The sequence below is a fragment of the Ovis aries genome, chromosome 1, assembly GCF_016772045.2.
Source record: "Ovis aries strain OAR_USU_Benz2616 breed Rambouillet chromosome 1, ARS-UI_Ramb_v3.0, whole genome shotgun sequence".
Taxonomy (NCBI): Eukaryota; Metazoa; Chordata; class Mammalia; order Artiodactyla; family Bovidae; genus Ovis; species Ovis aries.
Window position 1 is genome coordinate 263,937,088 of NC_056054.1, and position 21,277 is coordinate 263,958,364.

General features: G+C 45.1%; 1 protein-coding gene across 3 annotated transcripts; it reads right to left on the minus strand.

Annotated features, from left to right (window-relative positions):
- Positions 1 to 8,255: 8,255 nt before the first annotated feature.
- On the minus strand, positions 8,256 to 21,240 carry U2AF1 (U2 small nuclear RNA auxiliary factor 1). Of its 3 annotated transcripts, none has more exons than XM_015092674.4 (8): positions 21,135 to 21,240; positions 17,310 to 17,397; positions 14,007 to 14,073; positions 10,717 to 10,766; positions 10,475 to 10,573; positions 9,833 to 9,966; positions 9,660 to 9,752; positions 8,256 to 8,533 (listed from the first exon to the last, which is right to left on the minus strand). In XM_015092674.4, exons 1-8 carry the CDS (start codon positions 21,176 to 21,178, stop codon positions 8,395 to 8,397), a joined length of 714 nt encoding a protein of 237 aa, XP_014948160.2. In that variant the 5' UTR covers positions 21,179 to 21,240; the 3' UTR covers positions 8,256 to 8,394. The 3 variants fall into 3 exon arrangements, with proteins under 3 accessions (XP_014948160.2, XP_027816687.1, XP_042093520.1); XM_027960886.3 differs by lacking the exon at positions 14,007 to 14,073 and adding an exon at positions 14,892 to 14,958; XM_042237586.2 differs by lacking the exons at positions 17,310 to 17,397; positions 21,135 to 21,240 and adding an exon at positions 14,892 to 14,934.
- Positions 21,241 to 21,277: the final 37 nt, after the last annotated feature.

Genomic DNA, 21,277 nt, shown 5'->3' on the forward strand with positions numbered 1-21,277 from the left:
AAATCCACATTCCCTGAATTGGCAGGAGGATTCTTAACCACTGGACCACCAGGAAAGTTCCTAGTTATACAGCAAAGCACTTCAGTTATATAGATAAATAGATATGTATATATATGTTGTTGTTCAGCTGCCCAGTCTTGTCTGACTCTTTGCTACTCCACGGACTGCAACACACCAGGCCTCCTTGGCCCTCACCATCTCCCGAAGTTTGCCCAAGTTCATGTCCATTGCATCAGTAATGCCATCCAGCAATCTTATCCTCTGACGCTCTCTTCTCCTTCTGCCATCAATCCTTCTCAGCATTAGGGACTTTACCAATGAGTTCGCATCAGGTGACCAGAATACTGGAGCTTTGGCTTCAGCATCAGTCCTTCCAGTGAGTATTCAGGGTTGATTTCCCTTAAGATTAACTGGTTTGATCTCCTTGCTGTCCAAGGGACTCTCAGGAGTCTTCTCCAGCACCCCAGTTCAAAGGCATCAATTCTTTGGCGCTCTGCCTTCTTAATAATCCAGCTCTCACAAGTGTACATGACTACTGGGAAGACTATCAGTTCAGTTCAGTTCAGTTCAGTTCGGTTGCTCAGTTGTGTCTGACTCTTTGCAACCCCGTGGACTGCAGAATGTCAGGTTTCTCTATCCATCACCAATCGCAGGGACTGCTCAAACTCATGTCCATTGAGTCACTGATGCCATCCAACCATTTTATCCTCTGTTGATCCTTTATCTTCCTGCCTTCAATCTTTCCCAGCATCAGGGTCTTTTCCAATGAATCAGTTCTTTCCATCAGGGGGCCAAAGGGTTGGAGTTTCAACTTCAGCATCAGTCCTTCCGATGAATATTCAGGACTGATTTCCTTTAGGATGGACTGGCTTGATCTCCTTGCAGGCCAAGGGACTCTCAAGAGTCTTCTCCAACACCACAGTTCAAAAGCATCAATTCTTCCGTGCTCAGCTTTCTTTATAGTCCAACTCTTACATGCATATGTGACTACTGGGAAAACATAGCTTTGACTAGATGGACCTTTGTTGGTAAAGTAATGTGTCTGCTTTTTAATATGCTGTCTAGGTTGGTCATAGCTTTTCTTCCAAGGAGCAAGCGTCTTTTAATTTCATGGCTGCAGTTACCATCTGTAGTGGTTTTCGAGCCCAAGAAAATAAAGTCTCTCACTGCTTCCATTTTTTCCCCATCTATTTGCCATGAAGTGATGGGACCATATGCCATTATCTTCAATGTTTGAATGTTGAATTTTAAGCCAGCTTTTTCACTCTCCTCTTTCACTTTCATCAAAAGGCTCTTTATTTCCTCTTTGCTTTCTGCCATAAGGGTGGTGTCATCTCCCTATCTGAGGTTATTGCTATTTCTCCTGGCAATCTTGATTCCATCTTGTGCTTCATCCAGCCCCACATTTCGCATGATGTACTATGCATAGAAGTTAAATAAGCAGGGTGACAATATACAGCCTTGATGAACTCCTTTCCCCCTTTGGAACCAGTCTGTTTTTCCATTTCTGGTTCTAACTGTTGCTTCCTGACCTGCATACAGATTTCTCAATGTTGGCAATTTGATCTCTGGTTTCTCTGCCTTTTTTAAAACTAGCTTGAACATCTGGAAGTTCTGTTTGTGTACTGTAGAAGCCTTATTTGGAGAATTTTGAGCATTACTTTGCTAGCATGTGAGATGAGAGAAATTGTGTAGTAGTTCGAACATTCTTTGGATTGCCTTTCTTGGGATTGAAATGAAAACTGACTTTTTCCAGTCCTTTGGCCACTGCTGAGTTTTCCAAATTTGCAGGCATATTGAGTGCAGCACTTTAACAGCATCATCTTTTAGGATTTGAAATAACTCAGCTGAAATTCCATCACCTCCATTAGCTTTGTTTGTAGTTACGCTTCCTAAGGTCCATTTGACTTTGGACTCCAGGATGTCTGGTTCTAGGTGAGTGATCACACCACCGTGGTTATTTGGGTCATGAAGGTATTTTTTGTATAGTTCTGTGTATTCTTGCCACCCTTCCTTAATATCTTCTGCTTCTGTTAGGTCCACACTTTATTGAGCCCATCTTTGCATGAAATATTCTCGTGGTATCTCTAATTTTCTTAGAGATTTCTAGTCCTTCCCATTCTATTGTTTTCTTCTATCTTTGCATTGATCACTGAGGAAGGCTTTCTTATTTCTCCTTGCTATTCTTTGGAACTCTGCATTCAGAGGGGCATACCTTTCCTTTTCTCCTTTGCCTTTAGCTTCTCTTCTTTTCTCAGCTATTTGTAAAGCCTCCTCAGACAACCATTTTGCCTTTTTGCATTTCTTTTTCTTGGGGATGGTCTTGATCACTGCCTCTTGTACAGTGTCATGAACCCCCATCCATAGTTCTTCAGGCACTCTATCAGATCTAATCCCTTGAATCTATTTATCATTTCCACTGTATAATCATAAGGGATTTGATTTAGGTCACACCTGAATCATCTAGTGGTTTTCCCTACTTTCTTCAATGTAAGTCTGAATTTGGCAATAAGGTGTTCATGATCTGAGCCACAGTCAGCTTCAGGTCTTGTTTCTGCTGACTGTATAGAGCTTCTTCATCATCGACTGCAAAGAATATAATTAATCTGATTTTGGTATTGACCATCTGGTGACGTCCATGTGTAGAATCATCTCTTGTGTTGTTGGAAGAGGATGTTTGCTATGACCAGTGTGTTCTCTTGGCAAAACTCTGTTAGCCTTTGCCCTGCTTCATTTTGTCCTCAAAGGCCAAATTTGCCTGTTACTCCAGATATCTCTTGACTTCCTGTTTTTGCATTCCAGTCCCCTGTGATGAAAAGGATGTCTCTTTTTTCTGACTAGAAAAATAAGCAGCACCAGTTTGGGTCAATGAGCTTTGAAATGCTGGGAGTCTTGGGGGAAGGTGTCCTTCCTCTGTCAGCGTGAAGCCTGGAGAAGCTGCAGCCCGCTTGTTATTGGCCTGAAGCGACACAAACCCCTAAGGGTTAGGACTAGAGCTGGTGGAGAAATAAAGCTGGAGCCAGGCTTTCGTCATCTTTTTGGCTGTATGGGGACTTGCAGGTGCTCCTCAAGGCTGCCTTCTCTGCAGATCCCAAATAAGCCCATCTTTGCTGGAGAAATAACCAGCAGCCTGTCCGTAATGGGTCAGCTCAGCCATTACATCATCCGTTATTGTTGTGGTTGGAAGGCCGGATCTGCTGCTACTCGCCCTGGGAGCAAGCACCTTACCATTTATTTACGTTTCTGAGCAGTTTACTCTTATTTCTTAAAAGGTTATGTGGATTACCTGGGATAAGAAGCTGATGCCTCCTCTTCCCGACATGCTCTGCGTTGCCTGTGTCTGGCTTGGCAAGGACAGGAATCCAGCCCCCAGGGCTAGTTCATGCTGCCCTGTCCAAAGCCCTCAGAGTCTAAATCCCTGTGCACCTGGACAGAACCGTCTCTTCCCAACTTGCTTGTCTGGACCTACGAGTTCTCGGAGTGCCTGGTCTGAACCACCTCTTCTAGTTGACCATACTTTTCTCCAGGGTAGAGCCTATTTCGACCCTGAAATGCCAGGTGCCAACAACGTATTTATTCCATCTTGCTCACTTTTGGCATACATGCGGGCATGTGCAACGCACGTACCCACACACACACCAAGATACCCTGATGAATGCAGCTGCCACACCCTGGCCCAAGGAGATGAAAGGCAAGGCAGGCAGGGCACCTTTAAGGGTGGTTCATGGGGCCAAGCTTACTGGAGGGCTGTGCTTTGCTGAGAATGTAACATGGAAAAGTCAGGGATATGGACATTATGTACACAAGTTTTAAGTATATCAGGCTTTGCCACAATTTCTCTACTTTTGAGTATGTTTAAAAATCTTTATGATAAAAACTTGAAATGTTCTTTCATGAAATGATGGGTGGACTTTAATGAGAGCAATCTAAAAAGTCCCACTTAGAAAATCAGAAATTGAGAATCCTATGTTGATCACAATCCTGCTTTCATTAGGAAAATCTACATGGTCTGTGAAAAACCCCCAAGTCTGAGAACTGTTGGACACAAAGCTAACCTCACCAGAGTCAGCCACACTGAGTCCCACGTGACGCTGACCGCCAAGACCCCACTGACTTTCCATCATAAAGGCTTTAGAAGTACATTTCTCATACCGGTTTTCTGCGTTTTGCATAGACTTTTTTTAAAAAAGAAATCATTTGCTGTTTCACCCCCTTTTGGTAAGAACTCCTGAACTAAGAAAGGAGGAAGTGGTACTGCAGGGACCCCACCAGCAACGCTTTCTCCAGTGCTGTCTCATTCAAAGGATGTGAGTTTTCTCTAATCAACAGAGCAGTTCAGTTCAGTTGCTCAGTCATGTCTGACTCTTTGCAAGCCCATGGACTTTAGCACACCAGGATTCCCTGCCCATCACCAACTCCCGGAGCTTGCTCAAATTCACGTCCATCGAGTCGGTGATGCCATCCAACCATCTCATCCTCTGTTGTCCCCTTCTCCTTCTGCCTTCAATCTTTCCCAGCATCAGGGTCTTTTCCAATGAGTCAGTTCTTCCCATTAGATGGCCAACGTATTCAAACTTCAGCTTCAGCATCAGTCCTTCCAATGTATATTCAGGACTGATTTCCTTATCAGTTTCATCTCCTTGCAGTCCAAGGGACTCTCAAGAGTCTTCTCCAACACCACAGTTCAAAAGCATCAATTCTTCTGTGCTCAGCTTTCTTTATGGTCCAACTCTCACATCCATACATGACTACTGGAAAAACCACGGCTTTGACTAGATGGACCTTTGTCAGCAAAGTAATGTCTCTGCTTTTTAATATGCTGTCTAGGTTGGTCATAGCTTTTCTTCCAAGGAGCACTTTTTAATTTCATGGCTACAGTTACCATCTGCAGTGATTTTGGAGCTCAAGAAAATAAAGTCTCTCACTGTTTCCATTGTTTCCCCATCTATTTGCCGTGAAGTGATAGGACTGGATGCCATGATCTTAGTTTTCTGAATGTTGAGTTTTAAGCCAATTTTTTCACTCTCCTCTTTCACTTTCATCAAGAGGTTCTTCAGTTCCTCTTTGCTTTCTGCCATAAGGGTGGTGTCATCTGCGTGTCTGACGTTATTGCTATTTCTCCTGGCAATCTTGATTCCATCTTGTGTTTCATCCAGCCCAGCATTTCGCATGATGTACTCTGCATAGAAGTTAAATAAGCAGGGTGATGATATACAGTCTTGTACTCCTTTCCCAATCTGGAACCAGTCTGTTGTTCCATGCCCCATTCTAACTGCTGCTTCTTGACCTGCATACAGATTTTCCAGGAGGCAGGTAACATGGTCTGGTATTCCCATCTCTTGAAGAATTTTCCACAGTTTGTTGTGATCCACAGTCAAAGGCTTTGGCGAGTCAATAAAGCAAATGTTTGTCTGGAACTCTCTTGCTTTTTCCATGATCCAGCGGATGTCGGCAATTTGATCTCTGGTTCCTCTGCCTTTTCTAAAACCAGCTTGAACATCTGGAATTTCACAGTTCACATATTGCTGAAGCCTGGCTTGGAGAATTTTGAGCATTACTTTACTAGTGTGTGAGATGAGTGCAATTGTGCAGTAGTTTGAGCATTCTTTGGTATTGCCTTTCTTTGGGATTGGAATGAGAGTGGACCTTTTCCAGTCCTGTGGCCACTGCTGAGTTTTCCAAATTTGCAGGCATATTGAGTGCAGCACTTTCACAGCATCATCTTCCAGGATTTGAAATAGCTCACCCGAATTCCATCACCTCCACTAGCTTTATTTGTAGTGATGCTTTCTAAGGCCCACTTGACTTCACGTTCAAGGATGTCTGGCTCTAGGTGAGTGATCACACCAATGTGATTATCTTGGTCGTGAAGATCTTTTTTGTAGTTTTTCTGTGTATTCTTGCCACCTCTTCTTAATATCTTCTGCTTCTATTAGGTCCATACCATTTCTGTCCTTTATCGAGCCCATCTTCGCATGAAATGTTCCCTTGGTATTTCTAATTTTCTTGATAAGATCTCGTCTTCATTCTGTTGTTTTCCTCTATTTCTTTGCACTGATCACTGAGAAGGCTTTCTTATCTCTCCTTGCTATTCTTTGGAACTCTGCATTCAGATGCTTATCTTTCCTTTTTGCTTCTCTTCACAGCTATTTGTAAGGCCTCCCCAGATAGCCATTTTGCCTTTTTGCATTTCTTTTCCATGGGGAAGGTCTTGATCCCTGTCTCTTGTACAATGTCACAAACCTCATTCCATAGTTCATCAGGCACTCTACCTATCAGATCTAGGCCCTTAAATCTATTTCTCACTTCCACTGTATAATCATAAGGGATTTGATTTAGGTCATACCTGAATGGTCTAGTGGTTTTCCCTACTTCCTTTAATTTAAGTCTGAATTTGGCAATAAGGAGTTCATGATCTGAGCCACAGTCAGCTCCCGGTGACTATATAGAGCTTCTCCATCTTTGGCTGCAAAGAATATAATCAATCTGATTTCAGTGTTGACCATCTGGTGATGTCCATGCATAGAGTCTTCTCTTGTGTTGTTGGAAGAGGGTGTTTGCTATGACCACTGTATTGTCTTGGCAAAACTCTATTAGCCTTTGTCCTGCTTCATTCTGTATTCCAAGGCCAAATTTGCCTGTTACCCAGGTGTCTCTTGACTTCCTACTTTTGCATTCCAGTTCCCTATAATGAAAAGGACATCTTTTTTGGGTGTTAGTTCTAAAAGGTCTTGTAGGTCTTCATAGAACAATTCAACTTCAGCTTCTTCAGCGTTACTGGTTGGGGCGTAGACTTGGATTACTGTGATACTGAATGGTTTGCCTTGGAAAGAGATCATTCTGTTGTTTTTGAGACGGCATCCAAGTACTGCACATACTCAGTTGTGCATGTGACTGGTGATGGAAACAAGGTCCAATGATGTAAAGAGCAATATTGCATAGGTACCTGGAATGTTAGGTCCATGAATCAAGGCAAATTGGAAGTAGTCAAATAGATGGCAAGAGTGAATGTCGACATGCTAGGAATCAGTGAACTAAAATGGACTGGAATGGGTGAATTTAACTCAGATGACCATTATATCTACTACTGTGGGCAGGAATCCCTTAGAAGAAATGGAGTAGCCATCATGGTCAACAAGAGTCCAAAATGCAGTACTTGGATGCAATCTCAAAAATGACAGAATGATCTCTGTTCATTTCCAAGGCAAACCATTTAATATCACTGTAATCCAAGTCTATGCCCCAAGCAGTAACGCTGAAGAAGCTGAACGGTTCTATGAAGCGGCTGAGAGAAGCTACCTAGTCAAAGTGCCACTAATTTATCCCAAATCCTCTACTGTTGTGAAAAAAAATACAGTAATTCCAAGACAGCAAACTTGAACAAAACTATTACCCACTACAATCACTTTTTTATAATCAAATAGAAATTGATGTCCGTGAAGCAAACTGACTGAAGCAGCGTATTTCCTGGCAGACCCCCATGAACAGGATTTAAGGGGATCAGAGAGGACACTCCTGAACTCCTGTCACTGAGCAGCATGAGGGTGTCTGGAGGACTGCTATGGGCAAGCACAGGGACGCAGTGTGGTGCCCTGAGATGACTACCCAGAGCCATGTTTTGGTTGGTCTTTGGGTTGACTTTCTCTTAGAAACTCTGTGCCCCTAGCCAAGGTGTGGCCACGGCAGGAACCTGGAACAAGTCCACGGCTACAGTGAGTTACACTGCCCTGAGTCATCAACGACGAAGGTCTGGGGAGGGGACAGCAGACACGAAGGCTCTGCAGAGGCGGACGTGACGGCAGGGCTGTGCTCCTGTTATCCTGGTGGTCTTGCTACTGTCAGGGTGAAACAGGAATGCAAGGGGCTGAGCATGCCCCTAAGTCTCAGGGACACAAGGTGGCTCTGGGAGCAACACAAGAAGTTCACAGTATGAGAGCCGACCCCTGCAGGGGCCACAGGCTGCATCTTCTCCAAGAGCCGGCACCGTTGGCAGCTTTTACCCCACCCAGCCTACTAACAGCTTCAGAAGAGAAACACTGGACCACTTGTTAACATGAAGGTAACAAGGAACAGGTCTGACTTTTTCTGCTAAGAATTTCCCCTTAACTGGGAGGTGTTATATTTCATTCCCTAAGTTTAAAAATCTGTCATTTATACCCAGAGTGACCGGTATAACACCATCACATCAAGGACTCATGATGTGAAGGAAGAGATTTAAAACGAAGACTGTGCACAAGGAATCAGTCACACAAGAACACTGTATCACTACAAATTTTATTCAGAAACCCATCTTTGTTTTTTTTTGTTGTTTTTTAAAAAAAATTCCCATTATGAACTGGTTTGGTCAATCAACTACAACACTTTCTAGCAGACATACGGTAAAAATGGCATGGCTCAGAATCGCCCAGACCGTTCCCGGTCTCTCGACCGCCTCCTGTCGCGCTCCCGTCCTCCGCCACCGCCACCTCCGCCGCCGCGACCGCGGTCTCGAGACCGAGAGCGACGCTCCCGGGAGCGGGACCGCGATCTATGCCTGCAACAGAGGACAAGAAACCAATGGTGGCACCCAAACCACAGCACGCAACCTAGCAGGGCAGAGACACCTAAACACGGCGGCTCGGCACCCTGGTGACACGGACAGAGGGAGAAACGCTGCTGACTGAGCCACAGGTGACAGTGTACCACGTGCCTGATTTCAGACACTAGAGTGTCCGGGGGTAAAACTGCGCAACTGGGGACCAAGGAGGCATGACACCTTTTCCCCCTTCTGTGGAGCCAACCCAAGCGGCCAGGGGAGCCGTGGCCGAGAATGGAAGGGGCACACCCGCCCTCCCACCTGAGCCAAGCCTCTTGTGTCATCACTCAGCAACGGGCCCACCAGCCCACTGTGGGAAGGGAGAACAAGGTTCTTCCTCACCTACACTTTTCTGCTGACACTAAAATGATCATCGATGATGGATTTCCAAACATATGTTTAACAGGAGAGGGATGAGAACCCCTCTGGGGGCCAGAACACAATCTGAGCTGGAAGAGTGACTGTTACACTGATACCCTGGCCTTTTCTCTGCTTATGAGAAAAGCACCCACCTGCAGTTGAGCACCAGGACTGGCCATGTGGCTGTGCCTGACTGTCTCTGGTTCACAGGACAGTACCCCCTCCCCGCTCCCCCCACCAAAGACCTGCCCAATCCAAGAAACCCCAATGGAAAAATGAAGTTCAGACACGGAGGGGACAGAATAAGATCCTGTGCAAACAAATCTACTTTTAAATGGTCACCCGGCTGATGGGTCCCTGTTAACAACGTCTGGTCTCTATCTGACAAGCAGGAAGACGTGTGGAATGTCCCTCAGAGTGCCTTTTATATCTCACAGTGTGCACATTCCCAGCAGAGCCTTCTGAAGAGAAGGCCCCGGAGTAGTCACTACATTCCCAGCAGAACTTTTTGAAGAGGAGGCCCTGGGGCCGAGCCTGCCCAAGAATACTCACTACATTCCCAGCAGAGCTTTTTGAAGAGGAGGTCCCGGGACCGAGCCTGCCCAGGAGCACTCACTACGTTCCCAGCAGAGCCTTCTGAAGAGCAGGCCCCGGAGTACTCTTTACGTTCCCAGAAGAGCCTTTTGAAGAGAAGGCCCCAGGGCTGAGCCTGCCCAGTACTCACTTCTTGCGCCGGCGCCCGTACAGCTCCCGTCGCAGCTCCCGGGAGATGGGCTTCAGGTGCATGAAGTTGCAGAAGCCACCCCGCGTGCACTCCCTGCAGGAGAACAGAACGGCCACGCTGGGTACACAACCCCTCCTCCCCTGCCTGCTTCCCCCGGGCCGGCCTGCACCTACCCCATCTCGTACTGGCGGCAGCAGGCTTCTCTGAAGTCGGTCACAGGGGAGAGCTCGGCGTGGATTGGCTGGCCGTTAAACCAGCGGTTGTTCAAGTCAATCACAGCCTTTTCTGCATCTTCTTCACGGCGAAACTGAAAAGACAAAGCAGAACTGCTGATCAGCCCCACTTCAATAACAAGTATCTTCAATGACTGATTCAAATATGTATCACGTGCTCACACAGGTGGCATAGTGCGAGAGCAATTTAAAAACCAGACCATCCTTTATTAGCGATGACTTATTTTTACAACAGTCCAAGGTCATGCTATGCATGCCGCCTTGGTTTTCAAATTCAACTGGTTAAAAGCACAAATGTCGTGATTTACACAGGCAAGAAAAGTTTAAAAAAAAAAGGAAAAAGAAACCAAACATATAATTCAGTTTCTTTTCCACAGTCCCACAACCACTAACCAACAGCCTAAGACACCCATCCTCCTGGGACCCACATGCCAGCTGCCGGACTGGAGCCACAGCCAGCAAGGGCTGGCCAGGGCACCAAGGCTCCGGCCTGGTCTGAGCAGGGCTGTTCTCTGAGGGTTGTTAGCTACGGTGAGGCAGGCACCCCTCACTCCTCAGCCCCAACTGCTGCCTCAGTCCTACCTTGACATACACGTTCCCCACGAGGTGGTCTCCGAGGTTGTCACAGACATTCATCTCCTCCACCTCCCCGTACTTCTCCTCCATTTCTGTGAAAACCTCCTAAGGGGAGAACGGGGGTTAGAGGATCACAATAAAGATGAAAAAGGAACAGAACTCATGAGTACGTATTCTTATGAATGGAGTCAAGTCCCAATCCCCATACAGGGGGTGAATGGGTCTACAGGGTTCAGTCACTAGCTCACCTCAAAGAACTCATCATAATGTTCCTGCATCTCGACATCGCTCACAGCGCCTGTGAACAACAGAGAGCTTGCTGGTTAGAGCCGGGAACTGTGACCGCCAGAGCTCTGTGCTTAAACTCAAAACTGCTATGTAACACACATCAGCTTATCTAGAGAGAAAACAGAGCTGCACTCTGCTGGAGACGGAAGACAGTGCCTCACACAGCCACTTGTTAAAGTTTGAAGTGTGGTGAGATTTTAAAAGCCCCTTATGACCGCCTCAGTTCTGGCTATTAAAATATTAAAATCACGACAAGTTTTCATCAGCATCAAAGGGCCAACATTTTCAGAAAGCATGAGGAAAAGGTTGACTCTCAAAAGAAATTTTCAAATTGAAAATTCTCCTCCTTTTCAGATTTAAGATACAGGCCAAGTAATCACACTGACTTTTCCCCATTCCTTTCTTAGGTTAAAATGAAAGGTGGCAATCAGGCAGGGGAGATGATTACAATCTATGCTCCCTACTAGCTTCTTTTACCAATTATCAGCTACACAGAATGTTACTAATTCTTTCTGATGCTATTAAAACCCAAATGACGGAAAGTGAAGACTGAGAAGGACAATGACCAAGTTCAATCGCAGTAATCTGAGTGCCCTTTTGCATAAAGGGAAAGTTAAAGGTTTTTGTTGAAGAAAGCATTATTTTAGGTGTCAAATTGTTTTCATCTTTATTCTTCATAATTCACATGCACTAAGTGAACTCTTGTCCATTCTGTGGACAGATTTAGAAAATTCACATCCCATCCTCATTACATGCTACCATTCGAACTCTGACACTCTCTGAATCTAAATTTGAGGAAGCAGAAAGCTGGAGTGTCAGTAAGCTGATATTCCCAACAGCCAGGCCGGCAGGAGCTTCGAGGCAGGAACAGCCTGTTGCTAATAGCCACCTTCCAAAGGAACCCTCCGGGACTCGCAGCCTCCTCTGGGCTCCCACCAAGGGCCCTAGGCTGTGGCCATGGGCCCTGCCCACAATGCCCGAGCTCTCTGAAAACTGTTTCCCTCTAAAACTGGCTTCCATCTTGATTCTGGCAGTGATTTAAGTTCCCATTCCAGCCATTGTTGGGGGGGGGGGGTGGGGGGAGAGCGGTGTCCCTGCATCATAGTTGGTTCTGTACTTCCAGGAACCCAGCTCGCTTTACAACAGAGAACTCAGTAAACACGTGTGGTGACGCCACTCCGGACAGCTCGTCTTGATTTAAAAGTTACAATGAGTGTATCTCCTTCCCTGAGTAGAAACCAAAGTCTGAACAACAGAAAAGCCAGTCAAGAGAAGCCCATTCCAAAGGGCAGGTTTTAATATTTAAAATTTATTTCCTTCTCCACATTAGGAAAATGAGAAGACAGAAAATATTCACACAGTCGAAGTCTTAGCAATGCGGAGAATCACCTTTTGGTGGCCATTAAACTATTGGCTGTATTGGTGGGATTGGTATCTCTATTCTGTTACTACATAAACAGAATATTGTACTTTAATAACTTATATAAAGTTCATGTTTTAAAATGCTTCCTAGTGGGCATATTTTATCTTCTATACTCTGGTTAAAAATTTTTGAGTTGATCAAAATGATCTGAAAGGCAGAGGTGAGTGACTGATTAAAAAAGCTACTCAACTAAAGTATTAACATGACTCAATATATTTTAAATACAACTTGCAAGTACCCAGTTTTCTTAAAGAAACATTCTTAAACTGGGATTCATATTTAATCCAAGCATAGAAGGCTTATTTTTCTGCAGATACAAGGTTATATTACAAAGCCAGTAGTGATGAACCTAGTAGCTAAACTGTAGAATCAGAATTGCATTTAATCTGTGTTCATACAATCTGGACTCCAGAATTGTAGCATTTAGTACAGCTAAACTTTTATTTTGTAGCATGTGCAAAACAAGAGTCCTGCGAATTACAAATATACACACAGAGAACTAATACAACATCCTTCTGTCAATAAGCATGCGCGCCCCCCGAAAACAGACAGGGCAAAGAGCGACCCGCTGTCGTCACTCAGCCCTCCGCTCCTCATCCACTGCTACCCCAGGGTACAGCTGGCACAAGATGACTGAACCATCCAGACGGGAACACTTCCTTTCACCCACTGATCTTGTTTCTTTAAAAAAACAATACACCAAGGGCTACCGAGTCCTGCTGCCACCAGACTCAAGGAAAGAAATTCTCTTTTCAGGTCAGTATTAGCATCGAAAAACATATAGTGTCTTGGCAGGAAGAGCGCACCAGTCCGGTCCACCTGCACGCGGGTGCCACGCACCACAGCACAGACCAGGAGGCCTCCCAGTCTGGACCAGCTCAGGGAGGTGGCGGCTGCCAGGGCTGTTTCACCCACCACAGGCCACCCTACAAACTGAGGGGCTCTGGGCCAAGGGTGTGTCTGATCCAGGCATGCGGCCACCAAAGGTACTTCATGGTGTTATTCTGTGATCTGTTTTTTTTTTTAAAAAACAGCTTTAAAATGAACTGGTGAATGAGAAGCACCTACCCTTTGGTCTGGACCCTCTGATTTTAACATGAGTCCAGGATGTTCCTTAAATGACTACATTTACTCTAGAGTTCAACAGTTATTATTTCTATTGTTCCCTAAAAACTACCCATCAATCCCACATCCGTGACTTGACTGTAGCATTCCCCAGTACATAAAGGAGTGATGTCCACTGACTGCCCACTCCAGAGCTATTCCCTGGCAAGTATCCTTTACTTCCCCAATGCAGGAGACACCTACGTAAAATATCTGATGAAAACAAGAGTCCGCACAGGACTGGTGTTGAAGGTCAATGCAACTGGGAGGGTCCTACTGGGGTCATGTTCAGGACAATGCTCTCACAGTGAAAAGCATCATCTCCAAATGGAGTTTAAGGGAAAAAAACTCTAGAAAGAAATAAAATCTGAAAAAATTATTTCAGAACTTTTTTTTTTTAAGTTAGAACGACTTTCACTGTAAGCAGGAAAAACGTGAGCCCACATTTAAGCTGACACACGTTCTCCCGGATGACGGCCACAGTCCCAGAAGAGCAGCAGCTCTGCGCTCTTGGGAAGGGCCCCCTCTCTAGGCACTCGCTCCTCCCTAAGTGGGCACAAGTTAAACGTCCAGCAGAGGTTTCCACGGGCTCAGGGGGACACAAGCTCTGACACCTCCAGTGGAAGGCGGTCCTCGACACTACAGCGGCAGACCAGGTGCAGTCGACACTGAGCTCTGACACGCAAGCCCAGGGAACCAGGGAAGGAACTTGTATGAACTTACAGCGCAAACCGTCAGCAGACTGGGAAGAGTTTTGAGGGTTACGGTAAATGTTCAAGAGGGCAATGGTCTGAAATACAAAACGCAACAACTTTATATTATGGAAAATTAAATGTAAACACTTAACCGGTTTCCTGTGGCGATCGCTTCAGTCAAGACTCAGTGCTGAAAAAAGAGCAAGTTATTTTGTTTTGAAGCAGTGATGTTTTCTCTCAGCTGATGGCTGTCCTGGAGCGCCCTAACACTTCAGTGTAACAGAGATCCCATGATATGCTAGTATTGTATTTCTGTCACAGACTAGAAAAATTCACCATTTCAAAGTTCCAATCCAGTTAAGAAGGCAGACAAGTCGGCAGGCTACCACCAAAACCACTCTTGTAACAGGAAACTTAATGAACAGCTGAGAAAGAAGCGTGCCTGTATAAACGGACTAGAGAAATACAATAATTACATATCATGAAATCTCCACTCCCTAGAGGAAAAATCGTAATGGTGAAATAAAACCCACACTTACTGGGCAACTTACCTTATTGATTCCTACATATTCCTAAGGTTTTTGATTTCACAGAAAGAACTTAATAATTGCCAGGGGTTCAGCCACTGGTAAGACCAATAACTGGCTGGTGACGTTCGGCTGTCACAAGGCCGGACCCCTCTCGCTAACAAACATTCAGGGCGGGAGAGGCCTGGCCAGCGACCTCCTCAGCCAGCCTGCTGACCTCGGCCAAGTATCAAGTTCTTACTGTGAATGCCAAGGACCTCCGGCACCGTGTCCTGTTTGCAACAGCTCTATGTCAGCAGCTCAGAAGCCAACATGGTTTGTCTCAATTAAGAGTGGGCTCTTTAACACCATTGTCTTAAAAAAACTTCTCCAACTGTGGGACTTACAGTGTGAGCCGTCAGCCGTCTGTGCACTGTTTTGGGGATTACGATAGATGTTTTGAATCAAGATGGTCTGCGGGGAAAAAAAAATAAAAAGGGGAATTCTACTGGCTGCTGTGCATATATTAGACAATTGCAAAGAGACAACTTGTTTGCAAATGGCTCAACGCCTGCTGTTTGTTTGCTTCCTGCAAATCAGACACTTGTCTTCTGAAGAGTACACCCAAACCATCATATTATGAAAACAGAGTTTGAGCGGTGACTTAGGTCAAGTGACTTAGGTCAAGTCAGCCAGCAACCAAGAAGAAACTGTTATTTTGAGTAGGCCCATGTTATTGAAGTGTTTTAATGCAATAGAACACTAACATTTTTTATGCTTCAAGCTAACAGACACTATGATGTCAAAAAATTCATGTTATAATCATATTCCCCACATGAAATTATGTTTTTAAAACCAAATGTGTAACTCAAGCATATGCAGTCCATCAAGCTCTCTTGATCTCGTAGGAAACAGGCACACGAATGGGTTTCCTAACTCTCAGAGGCAGCTAGCACATTTACACTTTCTTGGTGGGATCTCTGTTTACATAATACAATAGCTTTAAACATTTGCTCTTTTCCGATCCTTCTTTTAAGGGAAAAAAATCCTTTTAGCCCTTGTGCTTTAAACTGGATCAGGTAGACTTGAAACCTTACATTGTACCGTTCTTCTTAAAATCAAGTTGTCTGAAAAAACAAACCATGTTTAAGTTAGTAGGCTAGCACATTACATGAATCTTAATGTCCATATCACTGTAAGAAGCTTAAAAAGAAACCCACACTGACATTGTTAGAGATTTACAAGCTGAACCAATAAATCACATAATTTAGGAAAATAAATATGCAGTCTCAACACGTATCCAAAGCAATTTTTTAACTGGTTTTATAAAACTGGACTGTTCTACTTGTAGCTGAGTGTTCAAAGGGAGTGGTCATGAGAGAGCCCCCCAGCCAAAGGTCTGCTCTGGGAAACCCACTTGGGAGGATGACCACCAGCCACACAGCACTGCCTCGTCCTCTGGCCTGGCCTCTCCCTCACGTCACTGATAGCCTATCTCAGGCCTTGGCTGTTTCCCAAAGCCAACCACATTAGGTTTCTAACTAAAACCACCTGAGCGTGACAAGTCTGATGGACAGCTATACGGAGCCCAACTCTCCAACAGGAAATTCCTGTTAGATCTCACCCAGGTCATCTGGCAGTGACCGTTTAATAAAACGATACTTAAAGGGAGTAATGCAGTTCCATTAAAATCAGAGAAGGTCAGGATTACCTGAAACCAACTAAATGAATCAAAACAAGATGTTCAAGTTAACACATACAGCTGACTCCCACCAAACTTTATGGAATTATGGCCACTGGCCTAGTCGGGGAGACTTAGTTCACATACGGAAGCACTTAAAGAGAAAATATTACAGAAAATGTAAAGCAAATCCTCCAATATTCTGAATTTCAAGAGAGACATGCTCAAAGCAATTAAATTAGAAACACTGTCTTTTTCTTTCACCACCTGGCTGGTTTTCGTAAACATTATATCCACTGGTGCTGAGGCTGCACATTTAGACTTCACAGGCCATCTGAAGGAGCTCAAGAAAGACTGAAGTCTAGATCTTTTTCAAATTCCAAATGTTCAGGTGAACATGGGCAGAAGGTTTCTGTTCCTCTCGGAGGTGCCATCTCCCTTAAATTCACCGGATCACTTGAAGGGTGTAAACCCTTGCCTTTTCAATTAGCCGAAAAGAAACTATCAAAAATCACAATTTTTGACTAAACTTCCAACAGAGCTAAGCCCAATCTCTCAAATAAGTGGCATCTCTCAACCGCCATCTCTCAATTAACTGAACAGACTGGCCATTAACCAGAAGGGAAGCGCCCACCTTCTAAGGTTAAATTTCACTTTTCATGTTTCTATAACATGCTACAACTAGCTGTGTCCTTGGCTGGGGTCTTAAGGGGACATGCCCAGTAGTACTGGAGAGCCCGCCCCCGGGGCAGAGCACGGCAATCTCCTTCAAGGCAGCCCCGCCCACCTCTACATCTAGCAGCCTGGAGAAGAGGCGAGGTCAGCGCTGGCCTGGCTGGCTCTCCCGACCCATGTCTATTAGAGGCAGGGAGGGTGGTAAGGCAGTAAAAACCAGTCATAGCCAACAAGTTTCTCCAATGGTAAAAACAGGGACTGGTGCTCTCAGACCTTCTGCTGGGGTGGTTCACCTGCCTCATTCGCATTTAAACAAAACACATTTATGAACACAAACAGAAAAATAAAACTAGAGGAAAAAAAAACCCTGCTTAGTAACACACGGAAATTACTAACTGCCTCTGTCAAGTACATGAAGTCTTGATAATTTACATGAAAACAGAAAAAAAAAAAGGAAAAACAAACAAACCTGGCTAAAGGTCGGTTTATTGTGCAACCGAGAGCATCTGTCTCCATGACGACATGCTCCAATTTTGAAATAAAATGAACAGTTGACTCTGTAAGGGAAAACGAGAGCTGATTATTGTGCTGGAAAGACACCAACTAGATGGAAATACGTCATCAACACGACAAATGCCACCACACTACTTTTCTTTTACTTCACGAAGACCTAGGCACATTGTTTCTCTTGGTAACAGGTACTTTGAAGGCAATGGCACCCCACTCCAGTGCTCTTGCCTGGAAAACCCCATGGACGGAGGAGCCTGGTGGCCTGCAGTCCATGGGGTCGCTAAGAGTCGGGCTGACTGAGCGACTTCACTTTCACTCTTCACTTTCATGCATTGGAGAAGGAACTGGCAACCCACTCCAGTGTTCTTGCCTGGAGAATCCCAGAGACAGAGGAGCCTAGTGGGCTGCCGTCTATGGGGTCGCACAGAGTCGGACATGACTGAAGCGACTTAGCAGCAGCCCACCTGATCAGTTGTGTCCACCTCTTTGTGATCCCATGGATGGCAGCCCACCACACTTCTGTCCATGGGATTCTTCAGGCAAGAATGCTGGAGGGGGCTGCCATGCCCTCCTCCAGAAGAGCTTCCTGACCCAGGGAACAAACCTCACGTCTCCTGCATGCAGGCAGATTCTTTACCACTTCTGTACCCTGGCAAGCCCTGGTTTATTTAACTTCAATTTGCCCCTCTTCAAACACGGCACTCTATTCTAACCTGATTTCCTCCTCATTGAAATCCCCTTCACTTTCAAGTACGGTTGGTCCTTGAACAACTTCTATTCGGATTTTTCGGTTATTAAATACTGCAGGACTACGGGACCCATAGTTGGATGAATCGCAGGATTCAGAACAGCAGACATGAAGGGCTGACTGGAGGGTAAATGAACTGGGACTGGATTACTGACTGTGCAGAGGGCTGGCACCCCAACCTCCATGTGGTTCAAAGGTTCAATTAGATTCAATACTTCTCTGCTCCACTGTTCTCTCTTAAACTGAATGTAAGTTAGTCTAAAACTATATTTAACTCAAAACCTATCTGCTCCTTTTCCTTCCATGATGAACTCCTCTCTTGAGGACATCAGCAGTCTGGTGAGGGGTCAGGATCTTGACTCTGCTACTAGTTGCTTGGGGTTTGGGCCAGTCACCCCCACCTGTCCGGGTCTCTGTAAACTGAGGAAAATGCCAACCCTGGCACTGTTCCAAGAACCAGGATCAAGTATACTATGTGCTCATCACATGCAGTCACTATCATCTAAATAAATACAAAGTCCAGGTTCCCTGAGCCAAGACAGCAGACCAACAGAATATTTCCAAAAGAGGTCTGAAGTAAACAATCCTCCCCAGTTTCAATACACTGAGAATAAGCTATTGGGGCACCCACTCTGCTCGTAAGAACTACACAAGGTCATCTCTCAATATGCTCCAATACTTGGGCGATGCAGACAAAATCAAAACTAGCAATCCAGCCAGCCTGACAGCAACGCATGGTGGCTGAGCAGATCTGTGATGAGTTACGCAACCTTCCTAGATGTGTCCCATTAAAACTCAGACTTGCAGAGGTGGAAAAGTTACCCTGTAGAGTCAATTATTTTAGCAAGGGCCATTCACAGTTGCCAACGCAGGAGACTTGGGTTCAATCCCTGGGCTGGGAAGATCGCCTGGAGAAGGGAAAGGCTACCCACTGTCGGACATGACTGAGCGACTTTCACATTCACAGTTAAGATTAAAGGGCCTCAGTGAAATTTGATGGCCCATGAAATCAACTAGCCATTTATTTATTATCAGATAGCAATAAAAATGGAGAAGTCTAAATTTATGAGGAGAGAAAAATGATTACTACATACACTTGAGTATGTCACATTACATCTTCAGAAAGTCACTTGAAAATAGTTTAAGACTGTCTCAGAATGGACAAAACCCCTGTCTCAACCATTAACACCCAACTATTATATATAAGTGAAACAATCCTTGCTGCTGTACTATCAGAAATGACTCTCATTTCACAATGACCAGTTAATCACTGAATTGAATCTATTAGTCAAAGCTTTTCTAGTAGGCTCACTGGACTACTGCAATAAAATGAAAAGATGTTAAAACATGCAGTGTACTATTTGAGAGAAGATATCAGAAAGGCTAATCCATCCTTAGATTTAGAAAGTGTCTAAAACCTCAAATGTGTAATTAGCTAAATATTTTTAATTGCTAGGTGTACATTTTACTTTCAGTTCAAATTAAATTTAAAAAGTTAGCAGGAATCATTTTTCAGCTGAAAATTTTGAGCTGTTTCCTGGAAATTAAAACTCCACAAACCTCCCTGAAACAAGAAGCCTAGATTAAATAATCAAGTTTCCTAAACTATTACAGCTGTGACTTTTATAATATAACTCTTAACAGATGAAATGGGGTTATTTATGGCAGGAATGTAAGAGCTTCACAAAACAACAGTGATACCATCACCTTATGCAGCTTTTTACAAGAACGAGGGAAAGAAAAACTCAAGGAGACATTAGCCACAGCCCACACTGATATAAGCTCATGAGTAAAATCGACACTGCACGCTCTTCAGCAAACTTGAGAAGCCTCTTTGTCCAGCAGAGCTGGCTGATCCGTTCAAGATCCTGTTTCCCAAGCTGCTGTCTCTGGGGCCACAGCATTCAGGGCAGGCCTCTCTTCCACAGCACTTAATGCGTTTCAATTCATTTTCATTCAGTTATCCTTTGCACGACAAGCACCCCCTTGCTCCTTGAGAACAAGATCCAGATTCTACCCATATCTGAGTCCCCAGACACTGGCCTTGAGCTGACACTCAGTAAGTGTTTCTGGACTGAATATGACTGATGACTGTCGTGAGTTTTGCTAGGAAAAAATATAACCCCCTCTTCCAAACAACTCAAGATTCTAGAATATGTAAAAGACATTTTACAAGGTACACTGCATCCTGGAAAACAGAAACAATTAAAAGTTTTTGATAAAGTCAAAACATTAGCTATGGCAAACTTACGAGTTTACTGTTAAAAACATATTCACATAAACCCTGTACAGCTCTGAAGAACACCAAGATGCTAACCATTTATTCGAAGAATACATCCAGCTCAATCTTAAGGTTTTTAAAGAACTGTCCTCCAAAATTAACAACTGGCAAACCCAAAATTATATTATTTTTACTCTCAACCTAACAACTAACTACGGAAGGTATGCAACCTAAAAAAATCACCCATCTTATTCTTATATTGGAATTGCACCTGAAAGTATTTTAAAAGCAGACTGTCTTTCACGGTTAGTTAACTCGTAATCTCCAAAATACTGTTTCACAATAAATGTCCTTATGAGCTGTTCGATGATCGCTTAACTCACACAAGTGGCTTGTTAAGCATCTAAAACCCTAACAGGAACCTCAGTTATCTAGCGATTTAACGCGGGCGAGTCTATACTACAGCCTGCCCGATTCGACATTAAAAGATCAAACTTGGGAGAATCGTTAACGTTGACAACTTCAGCACAACTCGAGTCGGCTTCCGAGAGCCGGGGGCACGGGTCGCCTGTAGGTGGGCCACCAAGGAGCCCCCGGCGGGAGAGGCCGCTCTGCCCAAGAGGAAGCCCGGCGCCCGCCCGGCCCATCGCCCGCCTGCCCGGGCGCACGCGGCGGAGCGCGGCTCCTGAGGCCGGAAGGGCAGCCCGCCCCTCCCCCCGCCGAGCCTCCCGCCGCCGTCCGGGCCCCGCCGCCAAGCTCCTCCGCGAGCCACCCGTCTCTCCAGCTCGGAACCTCTGCGGCCGGTTCTCACTTACTTGTCTTTCTCGGTGCCGAAGATGGAGGCCAAGTACTCCGCCATTTCCCACCCGCCGCCGCCGCCGCCGACACTGCTGCCGACGCCGACGACCCCGCCCGACGCCCGCCAGAGACGTCACCCGGACGCGACGACGCTCGTTCC